At 46.8% G+C, this 23,255-nt stretch overlaps 1 protein-coding gene across 1 annotated transcript in view; it reads left to right on the top strand.

Moving 5' to 3' along the window:
* CFAP44 (cilia and flagella associated protein 44) overlaps window positions 1-23,255 on the top strand; it is a 444,725-nt gene that overhangs the window by 329,524 nt on the left and 91,946 nt on the right. The window contains exons 23-25 of the mRNA XM_030203902.1: window positions 4,163-4,340; window positions 18,422-18,599; window positions 20,766-21,278. Of these exons, the coding sequence (XP_030059762.1) occupies window positions 4,163-4,340; window positions 18,422-18,599; window positions 20,766-21,278 (869 nt within the window). The remainder of the gene's footprint in view (window positions 1-4,162; window positions 4,341-18,421; window positions 18,600-20,765; window positions 21,279-23,255) is intronic.

Below are 23,255 nucleotides of genomic sequence, written 5' to 3'. Positions count from 1 at the left end.
CAGTACTTTGTTCATTGTGGAGTGGGGAGGACAGTTATGCTGTTTTATGTTTCCTGTTTCCTCACTTTAGCACGTTACTTAGTTATGTGTTATGCACTAAGCGACTTGTAAATTATAGAGTAGCTCTTTAGCAGTTACACACATAAGCATGCATTATATGCACACTAGTAAAAAAGGCACGTTTCTGTTAGAAATGAAACGGGCGCTAGCAAGGTTTTCCTCGTAGTGTGTATGTTTGAGAGAGTGTGTGTGAGATTGACTGTGGAGAGAGAGTGAATGTGCGAGTGTTTGTATGTGACAGAGAGAGACTGAGACTGGGTTCGAGCAGGGGCGTAGCCAGACTTCCATGGGAGGGGGGTCCAGAGCTCGAGGGGAGGGGGCACATTTTAGACCCCCCTCTCGCCGCGAACCCTCCCCCGCCGCCGCCTACCTTCCGTTTTGCTGGCAGGGGACCCCACTCCCCACCAGCCGACGTCCTCTCCGACCGTTCTGCTGCAGAGAAAAGTCTTCTTCCTTACATGCTGACGTCCCGCACGTTGTACGTGCGGGACGTCAGACTCAGAGAACAGAACTGTTCGCCGGGAGGGGGGTCCCGACTGAAATCTATGGGGGCGCAGGCCCCACGTAGCTATGCGACTGGGTGCGAGTGTGTCCGTGAGAGAGAGAGAGTGTGTGTGTGTGACTCAGAGTGTGTGGCAGGGGCCCCTCCCTCCCCCCTCCATCCCTCCGAGTTCCAGGGTCATGAGAGAGAGTGAATGTGCGAGTGTTTGTATGTGACAGAGAGAGACTGAGACTGGGTGTGAGTGTGTCTGTGAGAGAGAGAGTGTATGTGTGAGAATCAGAGTGTGTGCCAGGGGCCCCTCCCTCCCCCCACCATCCCTCCAAATTCCAGGGTCATCCCCCTTCTCTCCCTCCGAGTTTCTCCCCGACGTACAGGGCTATATGTGCAGTTACTCGAGGCTGGACTTAAAAACCTCCTTGAACTTGATATTGCAAAACCTGGCATCGTCTGTCCCGGGTAGGAGAAGTTTAGAGAACAGTTCTGCTGGCCCATCTGTGTGTGTTGTGGGTAGAAGAACCTTTCTTGTACTCCGATCTTCAGCTCAGGCAATTCTTTGTTCTGAGGATCCAGTTGTTTGTTAAATGTTTGTGACTCAGTCCCGTTTAGCATAGTGAGAGAACAGAAGTGGCTGTAGAATGTGGGTGTAGTGCTCCCATTGACAGCCAGCAGCACAGAAAAAGAAATGATTAGGGGTAGAGGATGTGTGAAGAAGAGAAGATCTGCAACTGACTGTGTGTCAGGACCAAAACTGTCTCCCAGCCTTGTTTTGCCATTAGCATCACAAGTGATCAAAGTTTATGTATAGGTACCGAGAAAAAAACGGGAAACAATAGAATTCCCCTCACCAGTTAGCCAAAGTCCCTGCAGAGGTGTGGTCCAGTTTTTCTTTTGCTGTTTTGATTAGTTTCAGGAGTCCTCTGACTGCTCCTCCCTGTCATTCAACCTGCACCATGCTCTCTTCTAGTAGCTTAGCTGAACCCGTCCTGTTCTTATTGAAAGAAACTGGCTCGCCCTGAAGGAGGACAGAGCTTATTGATTGGCTGATTCCTCTTAGTAGGTGGGTCCTATCTTAGCATTTTGCTAGGACTGTTCAAGTGTCCTTCTATGAAACAGCACGCCCTCAACAACGACAGGCTTTTAGATTGTCTGGTTGCTGAGGAGGCGGGTCTTATTGTAACAGTAGTAAAAGAGGGCGGGGCCCGGAGCGATTTCCCACCCCCCCCGCCTCCCTGCCTCCCTCCCTGCCAACCCCTTCGTTCTGACATTGCTCTGCCCTCGAGGGCGGGGCCCGGAGCGATTTTGGTGGCTTCACCACCACGAACCTTCAAAACTTTTTGAAGGAAGTCAGGGCTTGGCTTCACTGACGTCAGTGTCCTCAGAACGTTGAGGATGAGTTTTATTATAGTAGATAAGTGCTAGTATTTTATAACATATGTGCACAAGTGGCACCTAACTTTAGGCACCCTGTTATAGAATTAGAGGGTGTATGATTTACATAAAATTAACTAAATATAAATTGGAGTGAAAACTTGGAAACTGAAGGTGAAACTGGGGTGGAGCTTGGATCTCCCCAACAAAAAGGCATTCTGGTGCTCCTGAGGAGGAGAGGAAAGAAAGAAGGTGCTAGACTGTGGAGGTGGGGTGGGGGGGGGGGGGGGGGGCAAAGGAGGGAAGAGAGAGGGGAAATGTCAAACTGCCAAACAGGTAAGGAATCCTGGTTGGCCTGACTCTAGAGTGTCATGTCATGGCTTAGAATGTCAGAGCCACGGCTGCGTCGGTAGCCAACTTGAGATCAGCCTCCATTTCAAGGCTGCAATGTGATCTTCAGTCCACACATTCACATCTCACTACTACCTAGAGGAGGATTCCCAACACACACACACACACTCCAGTGAACCTTATAGATAGGGATTCCTATTCATGGTAACATGTGATCCTGCTGTCCTCAGTGACCCACTGTCCATTTACTACTGACATAGGTATAACCCCCCACCCAAAGGATTTAAATTTCCCTGCCATGCCCCATCCAGCCCCACACACCTCACCCTAGCCCTGCCCCTCTTTAGGTTTACCAAATATCCGAGTAACTGACCACCTATGTATACAGAGTAATTTTATAAAGGAGCTTCTTCTTTAAATGCAGAAAAGGGCTATTGTAAAAATTGTGTAGGTGAATATGCGTATATTATTATCTGTTTTGACAGGCATTCTTGTGACTTAGCTTGGATATACACTGCCTCTCTAATTCACGGATAGGTCTGGCTGCCTGTTTTATCAAGGCATGTGAGCTTAGCTGATTTTATTCTAATGAAAGCATTTAAGAACAAGAGATAAGTGAAATTTTGATTTATCTGGTTTTTTAATGTTTTATAGTTGATTTTGCAAAAAAAAAAAAAAAACCTGAAAATAAAGGGACCTATGATTAAACTGATTAAACCCTTGGACAGTTAAGGGTTTTTTTTTTTTTACTTGTGTATGATAGTTCACCCTTTTCAAAATATTTTTTGTAGTTGTAGTTTGTCTATTGGGATGAGTTTTCTGTTTTGCATTTTCTTACACCTGATTTTGGACTGTTTTAATTTGGTAATGCCATTATAAAATAGGCACAGTTTTGCACATTTTTATAGGGGCCCTTTTATTATAATTACCCCCTTAGGCAGCAAATATTACAGTGCAGTTAAAAATCAAGATTGCACTATATAGTAGGCTATCATATTCTTGTCCCAGATAACTAGCTAAATTTTGTGCCGACAAATTATAAGCTACATAAAATTTAGCTAGTTAAAAAGAGGGGGCATTCCTGGGGTGCAGTTTAACTTTGGCTGGTCAGTGCTGATATTCAATGCTGGCTAGCTAGAATTACCCAAGTAGCAGGCCTAAAGTTAACTATGTAGCTTTGGTTTAGACTAGATCAGGGGCCCCCCCCAAACTGTTTTCCAGAATAAGGTTGCATAGGACACTTCAAATCTCCACAAGAGTCAGAGAGGTAGGGGATCCCTTTGAATCTGCTGAGAGGCTGGGAAGATCACCCTTGGAATTTGCTGAATTTGTTGTCATGCTGTACTACTATTATCTTTTTTTTCGCTGGTGGAGACTTGTTGTTTTCACTGCTGTCATACACGAGGACCAGATTTAGCCAAGGGCAGGACAGATATGGTGGGCGTGAAAAATGAAGTTCATGTGTCCTTTGGGACCTCTGAACTAGATACTCAGCCTGGTCCTAATTCATTAAGGACCCTTTTACAAAGCTGTGGTAGCGTTGGCATGTAGATTTGCTGCATGTTGAGGCCCCTTTTACTGCAGCAGGGCTTTTTTTTTTAATAAAGGAAATGACTTTGCAGTAAGTACAAACTTGCCACATGGCCATTTCCTCAGGGAGCCCTTAAGAGGTGGTAAGGGCTCCTGTGCTAACCCAGCAGTAAAAATAAAAAATATTTCCACTGGAAATAGTGCATTCTGGGGGCGGTGGGTGGCTTCAGCGGTGGGCTTGCGGTAGTTCCGAATTGGCATGCGACAATGCTGCTGTAGCTCTACTGCGGTATTGTAAAAGGGCCACTATGATAGCGAAGAATAACAAAACATTCTCATTAACCTTTGCAGCAGGTGAAGCCAGCAAAAGGAAAGAAGAAATGGAACAGGAGATGCCCGAGGAACGCACAGATCAGTGGGCAGGAACTCATATCACGGCTAACCGAGCTGAAAAACTGAAGAAAATAATTGAAAAGGCAGAGAAGGCCAAAGCAAAGATAGCCAATAGAAAGAAGGAGTGGGAGGAACTGTGAGTCTTCAGTTTAACAATATGCCTTAAACAATAAATTTTATGAGTTTTGTTTGTGTACACACACACTCATCTTTGTGTGTGTGTGTGTGTGTGTGTGTGTATATATATATATATATATATATCTATATATCTATAATGGGGAGCTTATGGTACCACTAACTAATTTTATCAGACCAAAAGTGGTACAGTTACCCATTAATATAGAATGACATTCCACAAATGTTGGCACCAGGTAATTTTGATATTTTTGTTGAATTTTAAATTGTGTTTAATATTTCTGTAAGGGGGGAGGCTGCCCTGTTTGTGGGGTGGTCCTCTGACAGATTCACACTCCAGGGACCCCACAGAGCACATATTTTTTCCCAGTCTTTTCCCGTTGTTGTTCTCAGCACATATACTCTTATCCAAGGGAGCTGATTCTCTTCAGAGGGAAGGGATTGCCCCTCAAGGCCCTGCAATAATTCAGAGACAGGTATGGAGTGCCCTAACTCTTGACTGACAATACATACAAACAATTATTGCTTTGAAATAGTCTTTCTGTTCTGAGACTGTACAGTATTAATGCTCCTCATTCTTCACTTTATCTGTGATCCCTTGTAGTGATGATCAATCATGTTTGGGGCAAAGGGTTTCCTGGGCAAGCCTTTTCCCTTTTTTAGTCAAACACAGAGTCTCTCCGTTCAGGGATCCACTTCTACCCAGATTACTTCCCAATGGGAATAATCTAGTACACAGTACCTCCTCCTGTAGTCCAGCTCCAGAGTGGTTTAAGGGTCAAATAGCTGCTCCCAGTGTCAATTAAAATACAGACAGAGGGGTTGGTAAAACCTCTGTCCTGTCACATTCACTTCACCCTGGACACAAAAGTCAAGGGAGACTTCACATACGACACAAACTTTAAGGCTGAGCCTTAGACACAGACTGCTTCTCTTAACGTATATATAGAAATCAACCACACACTCTCTAGGGGTTTATGAAATATAAGGGCAGGCAGTAGCATTGCAGCCATCCCAGAAAGGGATGCTGTAACCAGGTGAGAAACACCTTCTCCCTACTCTGACTTGGAATGGTCCTGAATGCAGGTGTATACTGGGCTAGTGAGAGTCTGCAAGGATCTTTAGACCCTTCCCTCAGCTATTTGTTTTTTTTTGTTTTTTTTTTAAATTGTGACTCTGTCATAAATTTATAGTAATAGATTAATTACATAAATAACACATAACTATTACTTGGAAAGTAATTGTCTACCCATTTCTGTTATATTTGGTCATGCCATAGCAGACTCGGCACTAACTTGCACAAGTGACACTAAATTCAGTAATATAATACGTTAAAGAGGTTATTAAAGTACATTTGTTATTATTTCATATTTCTATCTGTTGATCATACACTAACTATAGCCTCTAAGAATACAAAATTCATCAGCTGTTTGCCATACATGAAGAATAGCTAAGGATGCTACTTTTTTCCCCTTAAGTCATACCTGTATATTGGGTGAGCATTTAGTATACATATATCTGGTAATGTGAAGGACTTTACACAATAGAGGCTACCTGCTTTCATGACCTTCCCCTGGTCTTACTGCCAGTACCTTCTACATGCAGCCTCAAAAAGGCTGAAGCAGAGCAGTAAAAAAAAACATTTTATCACAAAGCTGGACCTGCAAGAGAAACAAAAAAGCTACAGGTAATGAAGGCTGTATCTGGCTGTTAATTATACTTCAGGAAAGCACATGTAATTTATTGCAATCATAAATGAATGGCCCTAACTTATCCTTGGTTATTGCAATCATAAATGAATGGCCTTAACTTAGCCTTGGGAATTAAGGGGAGCTCTTTCAGATAAATCACCTATTTTCTTTAGCTTTGTGAAAGGCTCAGTATGTTGTTGAAATAGAATTAGCCTTTCTTAAAAATTAAACCACTGGAAAAAAAAACAACATCCCTGGGGCCCTGTTTACTAAGGTCCACTAGCATTTTAGCACACACTAATTTTTTAGCGCATGCTAAAAATGCTAGTGTACCTATAGTGCAGCTTAGTAAACAGGGCCCCTGTTGTCTCAGGAAGACTGCTCATTCTATTTTACAGCAATTTTGTAAATAAACTAGTTGTAGGTCTCCTTGGTGTTATGAATCTGTAAGACTCCACCAAAGGTACAGTAACATATTGATTTTCACTTCAGTTTCAGTATTACATTTTGTAAAGGCATATGACACTTTTGAAAGTTTAAGTTACAGAACCATTAAAATATTGATTTTTCACTTCAGTTTTGATATAGCATTTCGTTGGAATTACACTTTATGGACCAAACTGCAAGCTTTTCTAATCGTGCGATCAAACAGTTTAACTGAGCGATTAATCGTGATTACAATTTTTAGTTGCCCACCCCTAGTAAAAATAACAATAACTTTCAAAAACAAAATATTACAATTTCTTCGCATAACTTACAACTTTCTCTGTGCACAAGATTCTTCATTGCTACTTCATTGCTAAACCTCACAAAATTGGTGGCTCTAGTTTAAAAATACACTGTTATATTGTCCAACCAATGGCCATTTTACTTTTGTTTTCACAATTAATGAGAAAAAAAAATCAGAGAAAAACAGAAAACATCAGAAAAAATGATGCTATTCTGTCTTCTCATTTAAACCTTGTGGTTCCATTGCATCAGACGATAAATCCAATGCTGTTCTTGTCGGAGGAGTTTAACTTTTCTATCACTTCCTCTACCGGGCGATGGAATCCATTCTAAAACAAGATAGTGAAGAGATGAAAATCATACGATTGCACTCTGCCAATGGAGAGTTACTTTTGTGAGTTGAAATAGTACTATGGTGCTCTATTATTCTAGCACTAAACTTTCTTGAAGTCTGCTTATATACAATTTTTTACAAGGGCATAAAATACAGTATATAACATGATCCGTTGTACAGGTAGTATGTGAATTCAATTCAAAACCACAATCATCTATGCTGTTCACAAAACCAGTTGTTTCCATGTTGACAGTACTACTAGAACAACTTTCACAGGTGTAATGACCAGCCTGTTTCTGTGTACTTTCATGAGAAAAATCACCTTGAACAGCTGAAAGTTCAGAGGGACATAAGAGTTCTTTAATATTATGCCCTCCGCTGAATGCAAAATGTAATGAACTTTCTCAAAAATAGGTATTGATTATATTCCAATGACGTTTAATAATTTTAGCTATTCGATGGGCTCCTGTGGTATATTTTAATACATATGTAAAAACATTGCCCCCCTCTCCCCCCCCCCCCCCCCCGCCTACCTCTTTTTCATTGAAGTCCAGTGAGAGCAGAGTGGGGCAGGAGCAAGGCCTGCTCACTCCTGCCCCACTGCAGCTGCCATAAGAAAATGGTTGCCGCGACCTCTCAGTGCAGCTAGCAGTACTACGGCAGCCATTTTCTTTTGGCAGCCAAAAGGGGCAGGAGCGAGTGGGCATTGCTCCTGCCCCCATTGGACTACCATGAAAAACAGGTAAGCCAGGGAGAGCCTATCAAGACCAGTGGGGAGTGTGTTGATGGGACATTCTGGGGGGGTTGAGGGTAGGGTTACCATACGTCCGGATTTACCCGGACGGGTTTTGGCCAGCCTGCCCATTTGTCTGGATTTCTGGACAAATGGGCAGGCTGACGCTGATGTGCGTGTGGGCGGCGGACCTCCCCTCCCCTTACGATCTTCCCTGGTGGTCTAGTGACTTCGGGGCAGGAAAGAGCCCTCTCTTTCCTGCCCGGCACGCTGCTCTGCATCCTGTAATGCTGCCTGTGACGGTCTCGGCGAGATTCAAAATGGCTGCCAAGAATTGAAGTCTTGCAAGGCCGCGTCAATTCTCAGCGGCCATTTTGAATCTCGCCGAGACCGTCACAGGCAGCATACAGGATGCAGAGCAGCGCTCCGGGCAGGAAAGAGGGGGTTCTTTCCTGCCCCAAAGTCACTAGACCACCAGGGAAGATCGTGAGTAAGGGGAGAGGTGACGGGACCGGGGGGAGGGGAGGTGAGGTGAGGGGGTGACCAGAGGGAGGGGAAAATGCGACAGGGGGGCGGGGCGAGGTGCGACAAGGGGCGGGGTGAGGTGTGACAGGGGGTGGGGAGAGGGTGTGAAAGGGGCGGGGTGAGTGCGTGAAATGGGGCGGGACGTGGGCGGGGCAAGTGTCCTCTTTTCTTTTTAAGGACAAAAAATGGTAACCCTAGTTGAGGGGAAAGGGAGGTTCCTACTCATGTGGGCTGGGGGAGGGTGAATGGGAGGAGGGGGGGGGGTCTGTTTTGGGGGAAGGGCTGGGAGGGGGCTCAGAGGGCTCCAGACAGCTGTTCTATAGATATGCAGCTCCCAGACAATATTCAATGCTGGGGCTCGCATAGATAAGCGGCCAAATTTAGGACAGCCTTTGAGCTATCCTATATTTGCCCTCTTAGCTATGTGGGTGCTGATGCCAGCACCCACATAACTGCCAGTTCCTCCACAACGCTCCCCCCACCACGCAAAAAAAAAAAAAAAAAAATCCTAAATTTCTTAGTTTGGCCCTTTAAGTTTCCTTTCGTTTTCGTCGCAGCTTTCTCATTTAAATGCCCTTTTATTTGGCACAATCGCGAATTTTGACTTCGCCGCTGCTATTTTTCCGTCCATGTCATCGAGCACTCCCAGTGGCTTCAAGAAGTGTACTCTGTGCAACCGGTAAATCTCAGGTACCGATCCCCACGCGTGGTGTCTTCTGTGCCTTTGGCCTGACCATCGCCCAGACGCATGTAAGTTGTGTCTTAGCCTTAAAAGGCCGACACAAGCATTGAGAAAGGCTCTTCAGGATCGTCTTTTCGGAACTTTGACCGGTTTCTCAGCGTCGACGTCGACATAGGTACCGAGGTCGGCGTCGTCGATATCGGCACTGAGGATGGCATTGACTTCAGGCGTGCAGGTAATGGCTGTCCAGAGACCACCACACGCTGGGAGCAGTGAGCCGTGGAGTGGGGCTCCACCTGCCTCGAAGTCTCCTGCTGTGCAGGCCCCCTGGGACCGACCACTCTCGGACCCGACCCCGAGGAGGCATATGGATTCCATCGGTACCGAGGCGTATCGATGACCTGTATCGAGCGAAGGCGAAGAAGCATTGTCATTGATCTCCTTCCAAGCACGGTACTGGGAGCTCCGGGGCTTCGAAGGATTCGGCACCCGTGAAGCGCCGACGCCTGGAGGACCGCTCACCCTCCATTCAAGAGGTGTCGGTGCATCTGTCTTCGGGCAGCCCAGTACCGCCTCCTTGACCTCCACAGATTCTGATGCCAATTCTTGCACCCACCCTGCAGCCTTGCTCGACAGAGACTCTAGACGAGCGCATCCAAGCCATTCTTCCAGGTCTTCTGGAGGGGTTGCTGTGTCATTCTGCTCCGGTGCCAGGAGTGCTTGCGCCCTCCGTACCGTCGATGGAAGCGACAGCTGACTCTATGCCTGTAGTGAGGTCTCCGACGCCGGTGCCGCCTGCCACCCAGGTCGACTCCCCGTCGACATCGCTGGAGCGAGCTTCATCACTGCCGGCATGGGAGTCGACTTCTTGACATCGCCATCGAGGACATGGTTCCTCGGCATCAAGACGGGCCCGGTTTTGGACTGCAGTTAAGGAACTCTTGTCCAATACCGATGAGAATGCCTTGTGGGATGAAGGGGAGGATCCCAGGTATTCTTTTCTGAGGAGTCTTGTGGTTTTCCCTCTGATCCTACTCCTTCACCAGAAAGAAAGCTTTCTCCCCCGGAGAGTCTTTCTTTCTCTTCATTTGTCCGGGAAATGTCTGTGGCTATTCCCTTCCCTGTGGTATCTGAGGATGAGCCCAGGACTGAGATGCTCGAGGTCCTTGACTATCCTTCACCACCTAAGGAGTCATCCACGGTTCCTTTGCATAATGTGCTCAAGGAGACACTTATGCGGAACTGGATGAAACCACTAAGTAATCCCACCATTCCCAAGAAAGCAGAGTCCCAATATCAGATTCATGGAGAACCTGAGCTGACGAAGTCGCAGTTACCTCATGACTCTATGGTTGTGGATTCCGCTCTCAAGAGAGCCAGGAGTTCTAGAGACTTTGCCTCAGCGTCCCCGGGAAGAGAATCTAGAACCCTGGACTCTTTTGGGAGAAAGGCATATCAGGCCTCTATGCTTGTGGCCAAAATTCAATCCTACCAGCTCTACATGAGCATTCACTTGAGGAACACGGTGAAGCAACTGGTGGACTTGGTTGATAAGCTCCCTCCGGAGCAGGCCAAGCCTTTTCAGGAGGTGGTCAGGCAGCAGAAGGCGTGTTGTAAATTCCTGTCCAGGGGTGCTTAAGATTCTTTTGATGTTGCATCCAGAACCGCTGCCCAAGGTATAGTGATGCGCAGACTCTCATGGCTGCGTGCCTCTGACCTGGACAATCGAGTCCAACAGCGGATTGCGGATGTCCCTTGCCGGGGGGATAATAATTTTGGTGAGAAAGTCGAGCAAGTGGTTGATCAGATCACGCAGCGGGAAACTGCTATGGACAATCTCTCCCGCCGGACGCCTTCTGCTACTGCCTCATCAGGTAGACGATTTTTCTGGGGAAGGAAGAATGCTCCATATGCTTATAACAAGCGTAGGTACAATCCTCCTTCTCGACAGCCTTCTCAGGCTCATCCCCAGCACGCTCATTCTCATCAACAGCCTGCGCCAAGGCAGGCCCCTGTGGCTCCCCAGCAAAAGCAACAAACGGGCTTTTGACTGGCTCCAGCTAAGCATAGCCACTATAAAGGTGTCCGTGCCAGATGACTTGCCGGTCGGGGGGAGGTTAAAATTTTTTCACCAAAGGTGGCCTCTCATAACCTCCGATTGGTGGATTCTTCAAATAGTCCGGTTAGGATACTCCCTCAATTTGATCTACAGACCTCCAAATTGCCCACCGGGAGCTCAGTCCTTCAGCTTCCAGCACAGGCAGGTACTTGCAGAGGAACTCTTCGCCCTTCTCAGCGCCAATGCGGTCAAGCCCGTTCCACCAGGGCAAGAAGGGCTGGGGTTCTATTCCAGGGGGGATGCATCCCATCCTAGACCTAAGGGCCCTGAACAAATTCCTAGTCCGAGAAAAGTTCAGGATGGTTTCCCTGGGCACCCTTCTTCCCATGATTCAGGAAAACGATTGGCGATGCTCTCTGGATTTAAAGGATGCTTATACACACATCCCGATACTTCCAGCTCACAGGAGGTATCTTCGATTCCGTCTGGGAGCGCAGTACTTCCAGTATTGTGTGCTGCCCTTTGGTCTGGCGTCTGCACCCAGGGTCTTTACAAAATGCCTGGCAGTAGTTGCAGCGTCGCTACGCAGACTGGGAGTGTTCCTTTATCTTGACGATTGGCTGGTGAAGAACACCTCAGAGGCAGGAGCTTTACAGTCCATACAGATGACTATTCAACTGCTGGAGCGACTCAGGTTTGTTATAAATTACCCCGTCCCACCTTTTCCCTGTTCAGCAACTGGAATTTATAGGAGCTCTGCTGGACTCACAGACGGCTCGTGCCTATCTTCCAGAAGCGAGAGCAGACAATCTTCTGTCTCTAGTTTCCATGGCCAGAGCATTTCAGCAGATCACAGCTCGGCAGATGTTGAGACTTCTAGGCCATATGGCCTCCACAGTCCATGTGACACCCATGGCCCATCTTCACATGAGATCAGCTCAATGGACCCTAGCTTCCCAGTGGTATCAAGCTGCAGGGGATCTAGAGGATGCAATCCAGCTGTCCACCGATTTTCAAAATTCCCTTCACTGGTGGACAATTCGATCCAATTTGACCTTGGAACGTCCCTTTCAAATTCCTCAGCCACACAAAGTGCTGACCACGGATGCATCCCTCCTGGGATGGGGAGCTCATGTTGATGGGCTTCACAATCAAGGAGTTTGGTCCCTCCAGGAAAAAGGTCTTCAGATCAATCTCCTGGAGCTGCGAGCTGTCTGGAATGCTCTAAAGGCTTTCAGAGATCGGCGGTCCAATCAAATTATCCAAATTCAGACAGACAATCAGGTTGCCATGTGCTACATCAACAAGCAGGGGGGCACTGGATCTCGCCCCCTGTGTCGGGAAGCCGTCCAGATGTGGCTTTGGGCTCGCCATCATTGCATGTTTCTCCAAGCCATGTATCTGGCAGGCATAAACAACAGTCTGGCCGACAGATTGAGCAGGATAATGCAACCTCACGAGTGGTTGCTCAACTTGGGCGTCGTACGCAAGATCTTCCGAGAGTGGGGCACCCCCTCAGTGGATCTATTTGCCACTCAGGTCAATCACAAGGTCCCTCAGTTCTGTTCCAGACTTCAGGCCCACGACAGGCTAGCATCGGATGCTTTTCTCTTTCATTGGGGGAAGGGCCTTTTGTACGCATATCCTCCCATACCTCTGGTGGGGAAGACTTTGCTGAAACTCAAGCAAGACCGCGGAACCATGATTCTGATTGCTTCCTTCTGGCCGCGTCAGATTTGGTTCCCTCTTCTTCTGGAGTTGTCCTCCGAAGAACCGTGGAGATTGGACTGTTTTCTAACCCTCATAACTCAGAATGAGGGGGCGCTTCTGCATCCCAACCTCCTGTCTCTGGCTCTCACAGCCTGGATGTTGAGAGCGTAGAATTCGCTTCCTTGGGTTTCTGAGGGTGTCTCCTGGATTTTGCTTGCTTCCAGGAAAGATTCCACGAAGAGGTGCTACTTTTTCAAATGGAGGAGGTTTGCCGTCTGGTGTGATAGCAAGGCCCTAGATCCTCGCTCTTGTCCTACACAGACCCTGCTTGAATACCTTCTACACTTGTCCGTTAGAGTTCATCTTAGTGCGATTAGTGCTTATCATCAACATGTAGAGGGTAAGCCTATCTCTGGACAGCCTTTAGTTGTTCGCTTCATGAGAGGTTTGCTTTTGTCAAAGCCCTCTGTCAAACCTCCACCAGTGTCATGGGATCTCAACATCATTCTCACCCAGCTGATGAAGCCTCCTTTTGAGCTACTGAATTCCTGCCATCTGAAGTACTTGACCTGGAAGGTCATTTTCTTGGTGGCTGTTACTTTAGCTCGTAGAGTCAGTGAGCTCCAAGCCTTGGTAGTGCATGCTCCTTATCTTAAGTCTCATCATAACAGAGTAGTCTTCTGCATGCACCCTAAGTTCATGCCAAAGGTGGTGTCGGAGTTCCATCTGAACCAGTCAATTGTCTTGCCAACATTTTTTCCCTGTCCTCATACCCGCCCTGCTGAACGTCAGTTGCACACCTTGGACTGCAAGAGAGCATTGGCCTTTTACGTGGAGCGGACAAGCCCCTTCAGACAGTCTGCCCAAATGTCTGTTTCTTTTGATCCCAATAGAAGGGGAGTCGCAGTCGGGAAACACACCATTTCCAGTTGGCTAGCAGATTGCATTTCCTTCACTTATGCCCAAGCTGGGCTGACTCTAGAGGGTCATGTCACGGCTCATAGTGTTAGAGCCATGGCAGTGTCGGTGGCCCACTTGAAGTCTGCCACTATAGAAGAGATTTTGCAAGGCTGCGACGTGGTCATCTATCCACACATTCACATCCCATTACTGCCTTCAGCAGGATACCCATCGCGACAGTCAGTTTGGGCAGTCGGTGCTGCAGAATCTGTTTGAGGTTTAGAATCCAACTCAACCCCCCTAGGCCCATTTTTATTCTGTTCCAGGCTGCACTCTCAGTTAGATGCTTTAGGTCAATCTATGTGATGTCCTTGCCGTTGCGAGGCCCAATTGACTTTCTTTGTTGTTTTGAGTGAGCCCGGGTGCTAGGGATACCCCATCAGTGAGAACAAGCAGCCTTCTTGTCGTCGGAGAAAGCGAAGATATATACCTGTAGCAGATATTCTCCGAGGACAGCAGGCTGATTGTTCTCACAAACCCGCCCACCTCCCCTTTGGAGTTGTTCTTCTCCTTGCTATTGCTTTTTGATCTAACTGAGTGGGGACTCTTGCACGACAAGCGAGAAGATGGCCATGCATGTGCGGTGTGAGCGCCCTGCGCCGGAAGGCTCTGGCAAACTTTATTTATTTTTGCTGTGAAAAATTGCTTTCCTGGGTCGCCATGGACGTCGACCCATCAGTGAGAACAATCAGCCTGCTGTCCTCGGAGAATACCTGCTACAGGTATGTATCTTCGCTTTCAGCATGACGAGGGAGCTGTATTTATTTTGGTCAAAAACATCAGAAAGTGATTGTTCATAATTTTGTGCATGCCTTCATTTTTATGCCCACTGGCTGTATTTTGTTGTAAGCAGGTATGGACTACTTTGTGCAATAAGAGGGTACTTTTATAAAAAGGTGCCTATATATGAAAGGCTGCAAATAGGCACTTTTTTTGCCTATTTTATAAAGACACATAGACATTTATGTGTCTTTATAAAATACTAGTAAAAAAGGCCGGTTTCTGTCAGAAATGAAATGGGCGCTGGCAAGGTTTTCCTCGGAGTGTATGTTTGAGAAAGAGTGTGTGTGAGAGATGGAGTATGTGTGTCAGAGAGAGAATGAGAGAGAGAGACAGAGTTTGTGTGTGTTTGTGTGAGAGAGATAGTGTGTGAGAGACAGAGTGTCTGTGTGTGTGTGAGAGAGATACAGAGAGATAGAGACTGTGTGTGTGTGACAGAGAGATAGAGTGTAACATAGTAACATAGTAGATGACGGCAGAAAAAGACCTGCATGGTCCAGCCAGTCTGCCCAACAAGATAAACTCATATGTGCTACTTTTTGTATATACTGTTTGTGCTTTTCGTGCCAATCCTCCAGAGTCTCTAACCACGGCTGGGCACTACTCACACAAATACAATCCCCTCGATCGGTACCTTAAAAGAACCAGACAACTGGTAGCACTATTTTAGACGGCAACCAAGACAAAAAGAGACCAAGGAAGCACTTCCTGAGGTTAACACAGGTTTATTTAATTATCCAGAGATTAGGATAAAAAAATAACAAAATATTCAAGTATAGTCTAGTATAGAAAAGAGGAAAAAAACATGAAAGGACAATGGAAATGGTCAGGTCAGGCTCTCCATCCCCTGGCATGGGGCAGAGTGCACTAGACACTGACCAACTTCTTATCTGGCAAAGACATAATATATAGAACTTTCTTTCCCTTACAGTACAAAAGAGCAAGAGAGAGGGGAGGGCTTCCCTCACCTCCTCAATTAGTATCCCACAGTCAGTCAGGATCTCCCGTCAATAAAGAAATACATAGCATCTGTTTTGAGGAAAACATTTGGTCTGTTTGTCCATCTTTACAGCTTTTCTCACACAAGGATATATTTCTCAGAACCTGTGATCTTTTATCTTAGTATTTCCCCTTATTCTAAAAGAGGAAACAAACGTTAACTACTGCATCCTTATAGAGGTAGGTGTTAGATTTCTTTCTTGCCAGTTTATGTCATGTTGCTGCCTGTCATAAAACCACTACCACTTGGTTCCACAGTGTTTGTTTCTCAGAGAGAGACACAGTGTTTGATCTCTTCTGCAAAGTGTTTACCTGCTATGTCTCCACATAGTTGAAAAGAAGGTAGTTCTCTCCTGGATTGAAGAAGCCTTACTTCCAAGGGGCATGGGAAAAGAATTCTGTCACCTGAATTTCCCTGAGATCGGTCACACTTAATGGGTGAGATTGGGGCAATTCAGATTTACAATTCACCTGGCTTGGCAAGAGGGGGGAGGTAAAGTATAATTGCTATTCCAGCAAGCTCTGTTTCTCATGATTTGGAAGGAGAGAAGCCTTCATTCCTCTCTGTCCAATATGAGAAAATTAATTCTGTATATTAAATATTTGGAGGCCTTCCACCTCTATATTAAATATTTGGAGGCCTTCCACCTCCTACAACAATCCTACAACAATAATTTACCTTGATTTGTATTTGTCATTTTCAGGGCACAGACCGTATAAGTCTGCCCAGCACTATCCCTGCCTCCCAACCACCGACTCTGGCACAGACCGTATAAGTCTGCCCAGCACTATCCCCGCCTCCCAACCACCAGTGTGATAGAGAGTGTGTCAGAGAGAGTGTATGTGAGAGACAGAGAGTGAGTGAGTGACTGGTCTCAGGACCCTCCCTCCCTCTCCCCAGGCCCCCTGCAGCCACCCATGTACAGCGACCCTCCTGTCCCCCTGCCACCCGTGCAACCACCCATGTCCAGCGACCCTCCTCTCCCCCTGCAACCACCCTCCTCTCCACCTGCCCCCCTGCAGCCACCCATGTCCAGCGACCGTCCTCTCCCCCTGCAGCCATGCATGTGCAGCGTCCCTCCTCTCTCCCCTGCCCCCCTGCAGCCACCCATGTCCAGCGACCGTCCTCTCCCCCTGCAGCCATGCATGTGCAGTGACCCTCCTCTCTCCCCTGCCCCCCTGCAGCCACCCATGTCCAGCAACCCTCCTCCCCCTGCCCCCCTGCAGCCACCCATGTCCAGCGACCCTCCTCTCCCCCTGTCCCCCCTGCAGTCACCCATGTCCAGCGACCCTCCTCTCCCCTGCCCCCCTGGTACCACCCATGTCCAGCGACCCTCCTCTCCCCCTGCCCCCCCTGTAGCCACTCATGTCCAGCAACCCACCTCTCTCCCCTGCCCACCCTGCAGCCACTCATGTCCAGCGACCCTCCTCTCCCCCTGCCCCCCTGCAGCCACCCATGTTCAGCGACCCTCCTCTCCCCCTGCAGCCACTCATGTGCAGCATCCCTTCTGTCTTCCTGGCCCCCCCTGCAGCCACCCATCTGGTCTCAGGACCCCCTCCCCACCTCCCTCTCCCTTGCCCCCCCAGCCATCCATGTCCAGCGATCCTCCTCTCCCCCTGCTCCCCCTGCAGCCACCCATGTCCAGCGACCCTCCCCTACCCCCCTGTCCCCCCTCGGCGCATCACCCAACACCCCCCCCCCCCCACCGGGCACATCAACCTCCTCGCCACCCGCAGCTGCCAATGGTAACGTTGTCCGGCCGCTGCTGCTTCTCCTGTTGAGCAGCAGCGGCCGCTACAAAAAAGAAAAAAACCCCAAAATATTTTTAAACCTGAAATGCGGCACCTAAGACAGCCATCTGGCATTGGCTGTTGTCTCTGCAGCTGCTCCTCCTCTCCCCTCTCACATCGCTGCGCTCCTCCGGGGTCTTACTCCAGGGGCAGTGACGTGGAGGCGAGAGGAGGAGCGGCTGCAGAGACGACAGCCAATGCCTGATGGCTGTCTACGGTGCCGCGTTTCAGGTTTTAAAACATTTTTGTTTGTTTTTTTCTTTTTTGTAGCGGCCGCTGCTGCTCAGCAGGAGAAGCAGCAGCGGCCGGACAGCATTACCATTGGCAGCTGCGAGCGGCGAGGGTGTTGATGTTGGCGGGGGGGGGGGGGGGGGTTGATGTGCTTGGGGGGAGGGGCTTGCGTGATGCGCCGGGGGGGGGGGGGTTGTCTGCGGTGGGGCTGGGGGTTTTTGTAGCGGCCGCTGCTGCTCAGTAGGAGAAGCAGCAGCGGCCGGACAGCGTTACCATTTGCAGCTGTGGGTGGCGAGGGGGTTGATGTGCCCGGGAGAGGGGGTGTTGATGTGCTTGGGGGGGAGGGGCTTGGTTGATGCGCTGAGGGGGGGCACTGACAGCTGATTCCTAGGCAGGGGGAGGAGTAGGGAAACACGCTTTGCGTGTTTCCCTACTCCTCCCCCTGCCTGGGAATCAGCTGTGAGTGACGTCAGCCTGGCTACGGAGCCTAGCTCAGCAACTGCAGGAGCCACGGACACAGGCAGCTAGTTTAGAACGTTGGTGGTAAGAATTATTATATAGGACTAGCACAGATCTTGCAGAAATAGCCAATTGAGGTTGCTGACATTTAGGTCTGCTCAGGAGCAAGCCTAAATGTTAGCACTTATATTATAAAATACCCACATATATTGAAATTCTGCCTGTGTTCCACCCAAACACTTCCCTACAAACATGCTAACTCTATAGTCACATGCAAGTACAAGCCCAGTAGCACCATGCATATGTTTTACATCTGAAGTAATTTTAGAATTATACACAAGTTTATAAAATTACCTCCCCCATTTCCTTAGAATTTCAGCTTATTCTGATACTGTATAGATACAACAAGAAACCTAGTGAAAACTATGAGCATCCTGAAGATGTGATGGCCATCAAAGAGGCAAAGGACAAGATTGGTGACTTCAGACTGAAAACTGCTGCTGACTATACTGTTCCAGAGCACCTGCGAATAAATGCAGAGAAGAAAAGAGGCCATCTTGCTGTGCTGGAAGGACAGGTAAATACTAGTGTAGTGGTTCTCAACCAATCTAACCAATCTAGTTGTCAGGGTATGTAGAATGAATACATGCAAGACATAGTTATAGACTTCCTGCAAACCAGGCTGAGAACCACTATATTAGAATATTGTAGTACTTAAAGCCTTATTGATGATATAGGGATGGAGGTTTTGACTACTTATAACTATTGATAAATTAGTTTATGCTTTGGATTCATCTTGACTGTTCAGTCTCATGTGAACATTGAATCAAGTCATTATTTATTTTCTTAATATTTTTTTACACAGTCTTTTACAGTATTTAATGATCCACCAGTCAGGTTAAAGAAAGTGATTGGTGGCACCTTACAAACTAACCATGTTATTGAGGTCCAAGTACAAGAATCCATTTTGTTATGCATGCTCCTGACAAAGTGGATTATTGGCCTTGAAAGTTCAAAGCCTAAATCATAAATTGTTTTTTCTATAAAGTGCCACAAGTGAGGCCTGTACTCAGGCTGCAGCAGCACATGGCTGCTGTGGTCAATGTGCTTCCACAAAAATGTTACACATGAGACTGTTACAACGGAATCTCACATGCCAATGGAACCATTACCACCAGCTGCTCTTCACACTGACTGTAGTAAGCAAATTCTACATATAGTAGCTCGGTGGCAAATCCTAGCCAACTTAAAGAAGGGATTTCCATCAACCACAGTGCCATATCATCTTGACACAGATGCTTCCCTCACAGACTGTGGAACCCATCTAGCCACTTCCATACTCAGGTTATCTAGACACAGGATGAAAAGTCACTGCACATAAATAACCTAGAAATCTGAGCAATATTCCATGTTCTACAAGTGTCCAAGAAACATCTCACCAGGCTGGTGATCCTCATCAGAAATCAGGAGGCCATGTTCTACATCTTCAAACATGGACGATCATGCTCCTGATAACTTTGCAAGAAAGCAGGCAGGACTTGGAACTTGGCTATATTGATAGGAAGTGTCCTTCAGGCCACCCATCTACAATACCAGGCATATACCTGTACAACACACTGGTCATCCGAAGGAGCAGAAAGCATGATCCCCATGAATGGTCTCTTGACAATGGAATGGCATGCAGATTTTTCAGTGGTAGGGATTTCAGGTATAGATCTCTTTGCCACAGAGCACAACACCAAGTGCAAAGTCTTCTGCTCCAGACAACCTATAGTACAGAGCTTAGCATTGGATATATTCTCAATACCATGGAGCCAAGTTCTCCTCTACACAGTTCTTACTAAGTCTCTGTTTGGCACTGCTCATACAGTATCACAGAAACCAGGAATAAAGCTTGGCTATAGCAGACACCAGGATCAGGGCTCTGTATATAAGTCTAGCAGCTGTGTTCTGTATGATTTGCAATTTTTTCTGATATTGAAACTTAATACCAAGAAATACAATGTTACAGTAATCCAAGGGCCCTGTTTACTAAGCTGCGCTGTAGATGTGTACACTTTTTAGAGTGCACTAATGCTATAGAGACACCCATAGGAATATAATAGGGGTCTCTATCATTAGCACATGCTAAAAAGTGTGTGCACCTACAGCGCGGCTTAGCAAACAGGTAGAACTAACATTTGGACTAGAAGTGCAAAGGCTTTTTTGGTCGAAGAATAATCATGTAAACTTTAAATTTCATCTCTTTTTCCTTCTACTGATTATTGTAATTAATTTAATTGTGGAGCCCCTCAAAGCATATTACATGCCTTATAAATTGTTCAAAATGCTGCAGCCTGTCTGTTAACCTAGGAAGCCTCATTTGACTGCCAGTAGCTTGAGCAGGTTGGTCTGTGGTCATCTAATCTTGGTCTTCATGAAGTATCTGCAAGCAAATACACTTGTTTGTGACTCAAGATTGATTTTTCTCTGATGCTGTCCCAGACTGTGGAATGTTTTTCCTGTAGATAATGCAGACTGGACAGATCTATTTAATTTATTGGGGGAAAAAATTGTAATTGTTTAAATGCTGCTTTTGTATAGTAGTGTGTTTTCATATCGAATTTAGTTTTTGCATTGCATTTTAAAATTATATTTTAACTTTCTGTTGCATTCCGCTTTGAATGCTCTATTCTGGAATAATAGAATACAAGTGCCTAGAAATAAATAAAATAACTAAATTTTGCTCAATTTATCTTTACAGATCCATAGACAGAAAGAAAACATGAATAGGAAGATCATAGCACTGAGAGACTTTAAAGTGTCAACCATAGAAGAAATCAAACGCCTAGTGCAGGCAGTGAAAAAAATCCAGTCAACACTGGATTTGTCCAAACACCTTCCCATTCCCCAAATCCCTCAGATGCTGCCTGAAGAGATGCCTGAAAAGAAATTCCAGTATGATAATGAAATTCTACTTAAGTTTAAGCTGGAACAGGAACACAAGTTAAAAACACAGGATTTGTCAGAGAAGCATGGTGGATTTGGCGGCTTTGCTGGCTTCTCTGGGCACTCTCTTGCTCAGAAACAATCAGATAGGCGGTCCAGGGTATCTTTACGTTCATGGTCTGATAGAAGAGAATCCTCAAGGAGATCATACGCTGATGAATTTCTACAGATTGAGGAAGAGACCAAAATGAGCACAGAGCTAGAAGCAGAAATTCGGAAAATAGAAGAAATCAAAAACATGTACATGCAGGAGTGTTTCATAAACAAGGTGAGATGGAAAAAGTAAGAAGAGGTGGTCAGGAAAAGATGTCACTTGAACAGTTCTACTGGATGGTACATCTACTCAAAACTACTGGAATGCTGCATGTGAGTGGGTACACATCAGTGGCGTAGCCAGACTGCCAATTTTGGATGGGCCTGAACCCAAAGTGGGTGGGCACAAAATTTTCTCTCTACCCCCCTCCCCCAACAAAATTTAGTCACGCTAATCAGATGCATTTGTCACACAGGGTAAAGTGCTGCTTTTCAGTGCATCAGATTTCAGAAAATTTATTTAATAGCCTAACACCCTTTTCAATGAGCTTTCAGAGGCCAAAACCTCCTGCCTCAGGTCAGTATAATGCTGTTACGGTATCCTCGCCTGACCTAAGGAAGGAAGTATTGGTCTCTGAAACTTCATTAACACAGGTACCATATTACTTTATCCTAAATTAAAAATAAAATTATTTTCTTTACCTTTCTTGTATGGCCATTTACTTTTTCTCATTGTGTCGCTCCCAGTCTCTAGATTCTGCTTTCCTTCGTTTTCGCTTAACTCTTCTGCCACGGTTTCCTGGCCATTTCTCATTTTTCTCTCCTTTTTCTTTGCGTTCTTCAATATTTTTCTGCCTCTCTCTCTGTCCTGATTTAATTCATTCTTACTATCCATTCTTTAATTTCCTTCATCTACTTATGGCTTTTCATCTTTTTCTCACCCTTGTTCTCCCCATGCCCCTTCCTCTTATTCTCCAGTCTTTCACTACTCTCCTTTTCCATCCAGCAGCTCTCTTCTTTCTCTCCCCATCCTTCCAGTCTCCCCTCTCTCTCCCCATCCTTCCAGTAGTCTCCCCTCTTTCTTTCTGCATCCTTCTGTCCAGTGTCACCTCTTTCTCCCTACCCTTCCATCCAGCGTCTTCCCTCTTTCTCTCCCCATCCTTCCATCCATCTATCCTCTCTCCTGATCCTTCCATCTAATGTCTCTCTCCCTCTTTCTAACCAGTGTCTCTGTATCATTCTACCCTTTTCTGTTCAGTGTCCCTTCTCTCTCCACATCCTTCCAGTCTCTCACCTTTCTCTGCATCCTTCCAGTCTCTCCCCTTTCTCTCCCCATCCTTCCATCCAGAGTCTCTCTCACCATCCATCCGTTTTCCCTCTTTCTCTCCCCATCCTTCCATGTTTTCCCTCTTTCTCCCCATCCTTCCATGTTTTCCCTCATTCTCTGCCATCCTTCCATCTGTTTTCCCTCTTTTCTCCCCATCCTTCCAAGTTTTCCCTCATTCTCTGCCATCCTTCCATCTGTTTTCCCTCTTTTCTCCCCATCCTTCCATGTTTTCCCTCTTTCTCCCCATCCTTCCATGTTTTCCCTCATTCTCTGCCATCCTTCCATCTGTTTTCCCTCTTTTCTCCCCATCCTTCCATGTTTTCCCTCTTTCTCCCCATCCTTCCATGTTTTCCCTCATTCTCTGCCATCCTTCCATCTGTTTTCCCTCTTTTCTCCCCATCCTTCCATCTGTTTTCCCTCTTTTTCTCCCCATCCTTCCATGTTTTCCCTCTTTCTCCCCATCCTTCCATGTTTTCCCTCTTTCTCCCCATCCTTCCATGTTTTCCCTCATTCTCTGCCATCCTTCCATTTGTTTTCCCTCTTTTTTCCCCATCCTTCCATGTTTTCCCTCTTTCTCCCCATCCTTCCATGTTTTCCCTCATTCTCTGCCATCCTTCCATCTGTTTTCCCTCTTTTCTCCCCATCCTTCCATGTTTTCCCTCTTTCTCCCCATCCTTCCATGGTTTCCCTCTTTTCTTCGACGAGGCCCGCCCTGCATGCCAGCGCCAGCTCCCATTGCCGGCCACTGCTGCTTTTCCTGTTGAGCAGCAGGGCCGGCGCTACAAAAAGAAGAAGCGCTAACGGCGCTAAGGACCGTAGGACGAGAAATGTTTAAGAAAAAAAAAAAAGCGCGGCACCGGCAGGCACTGTCTCGGCAGCCTTGAG

This window comes from Microcaecilia unicolor, chromosome 5 (genome assembly GCF_901765095.1).
Source record: "Microcaecilia unicolor chromosome 5, aMicUni1.1, whole genome shotgun sequence".
Lineage (NCBI taxonomy): Eukaryota > Metazoa > Chordata > Amphibia > Gymnophiona > Siphonopidae > Microcaecilia > Microcaecilia unicolor.
This window is presented reverse-complemented; position numbering and strand designations above follow the sequence as displayed.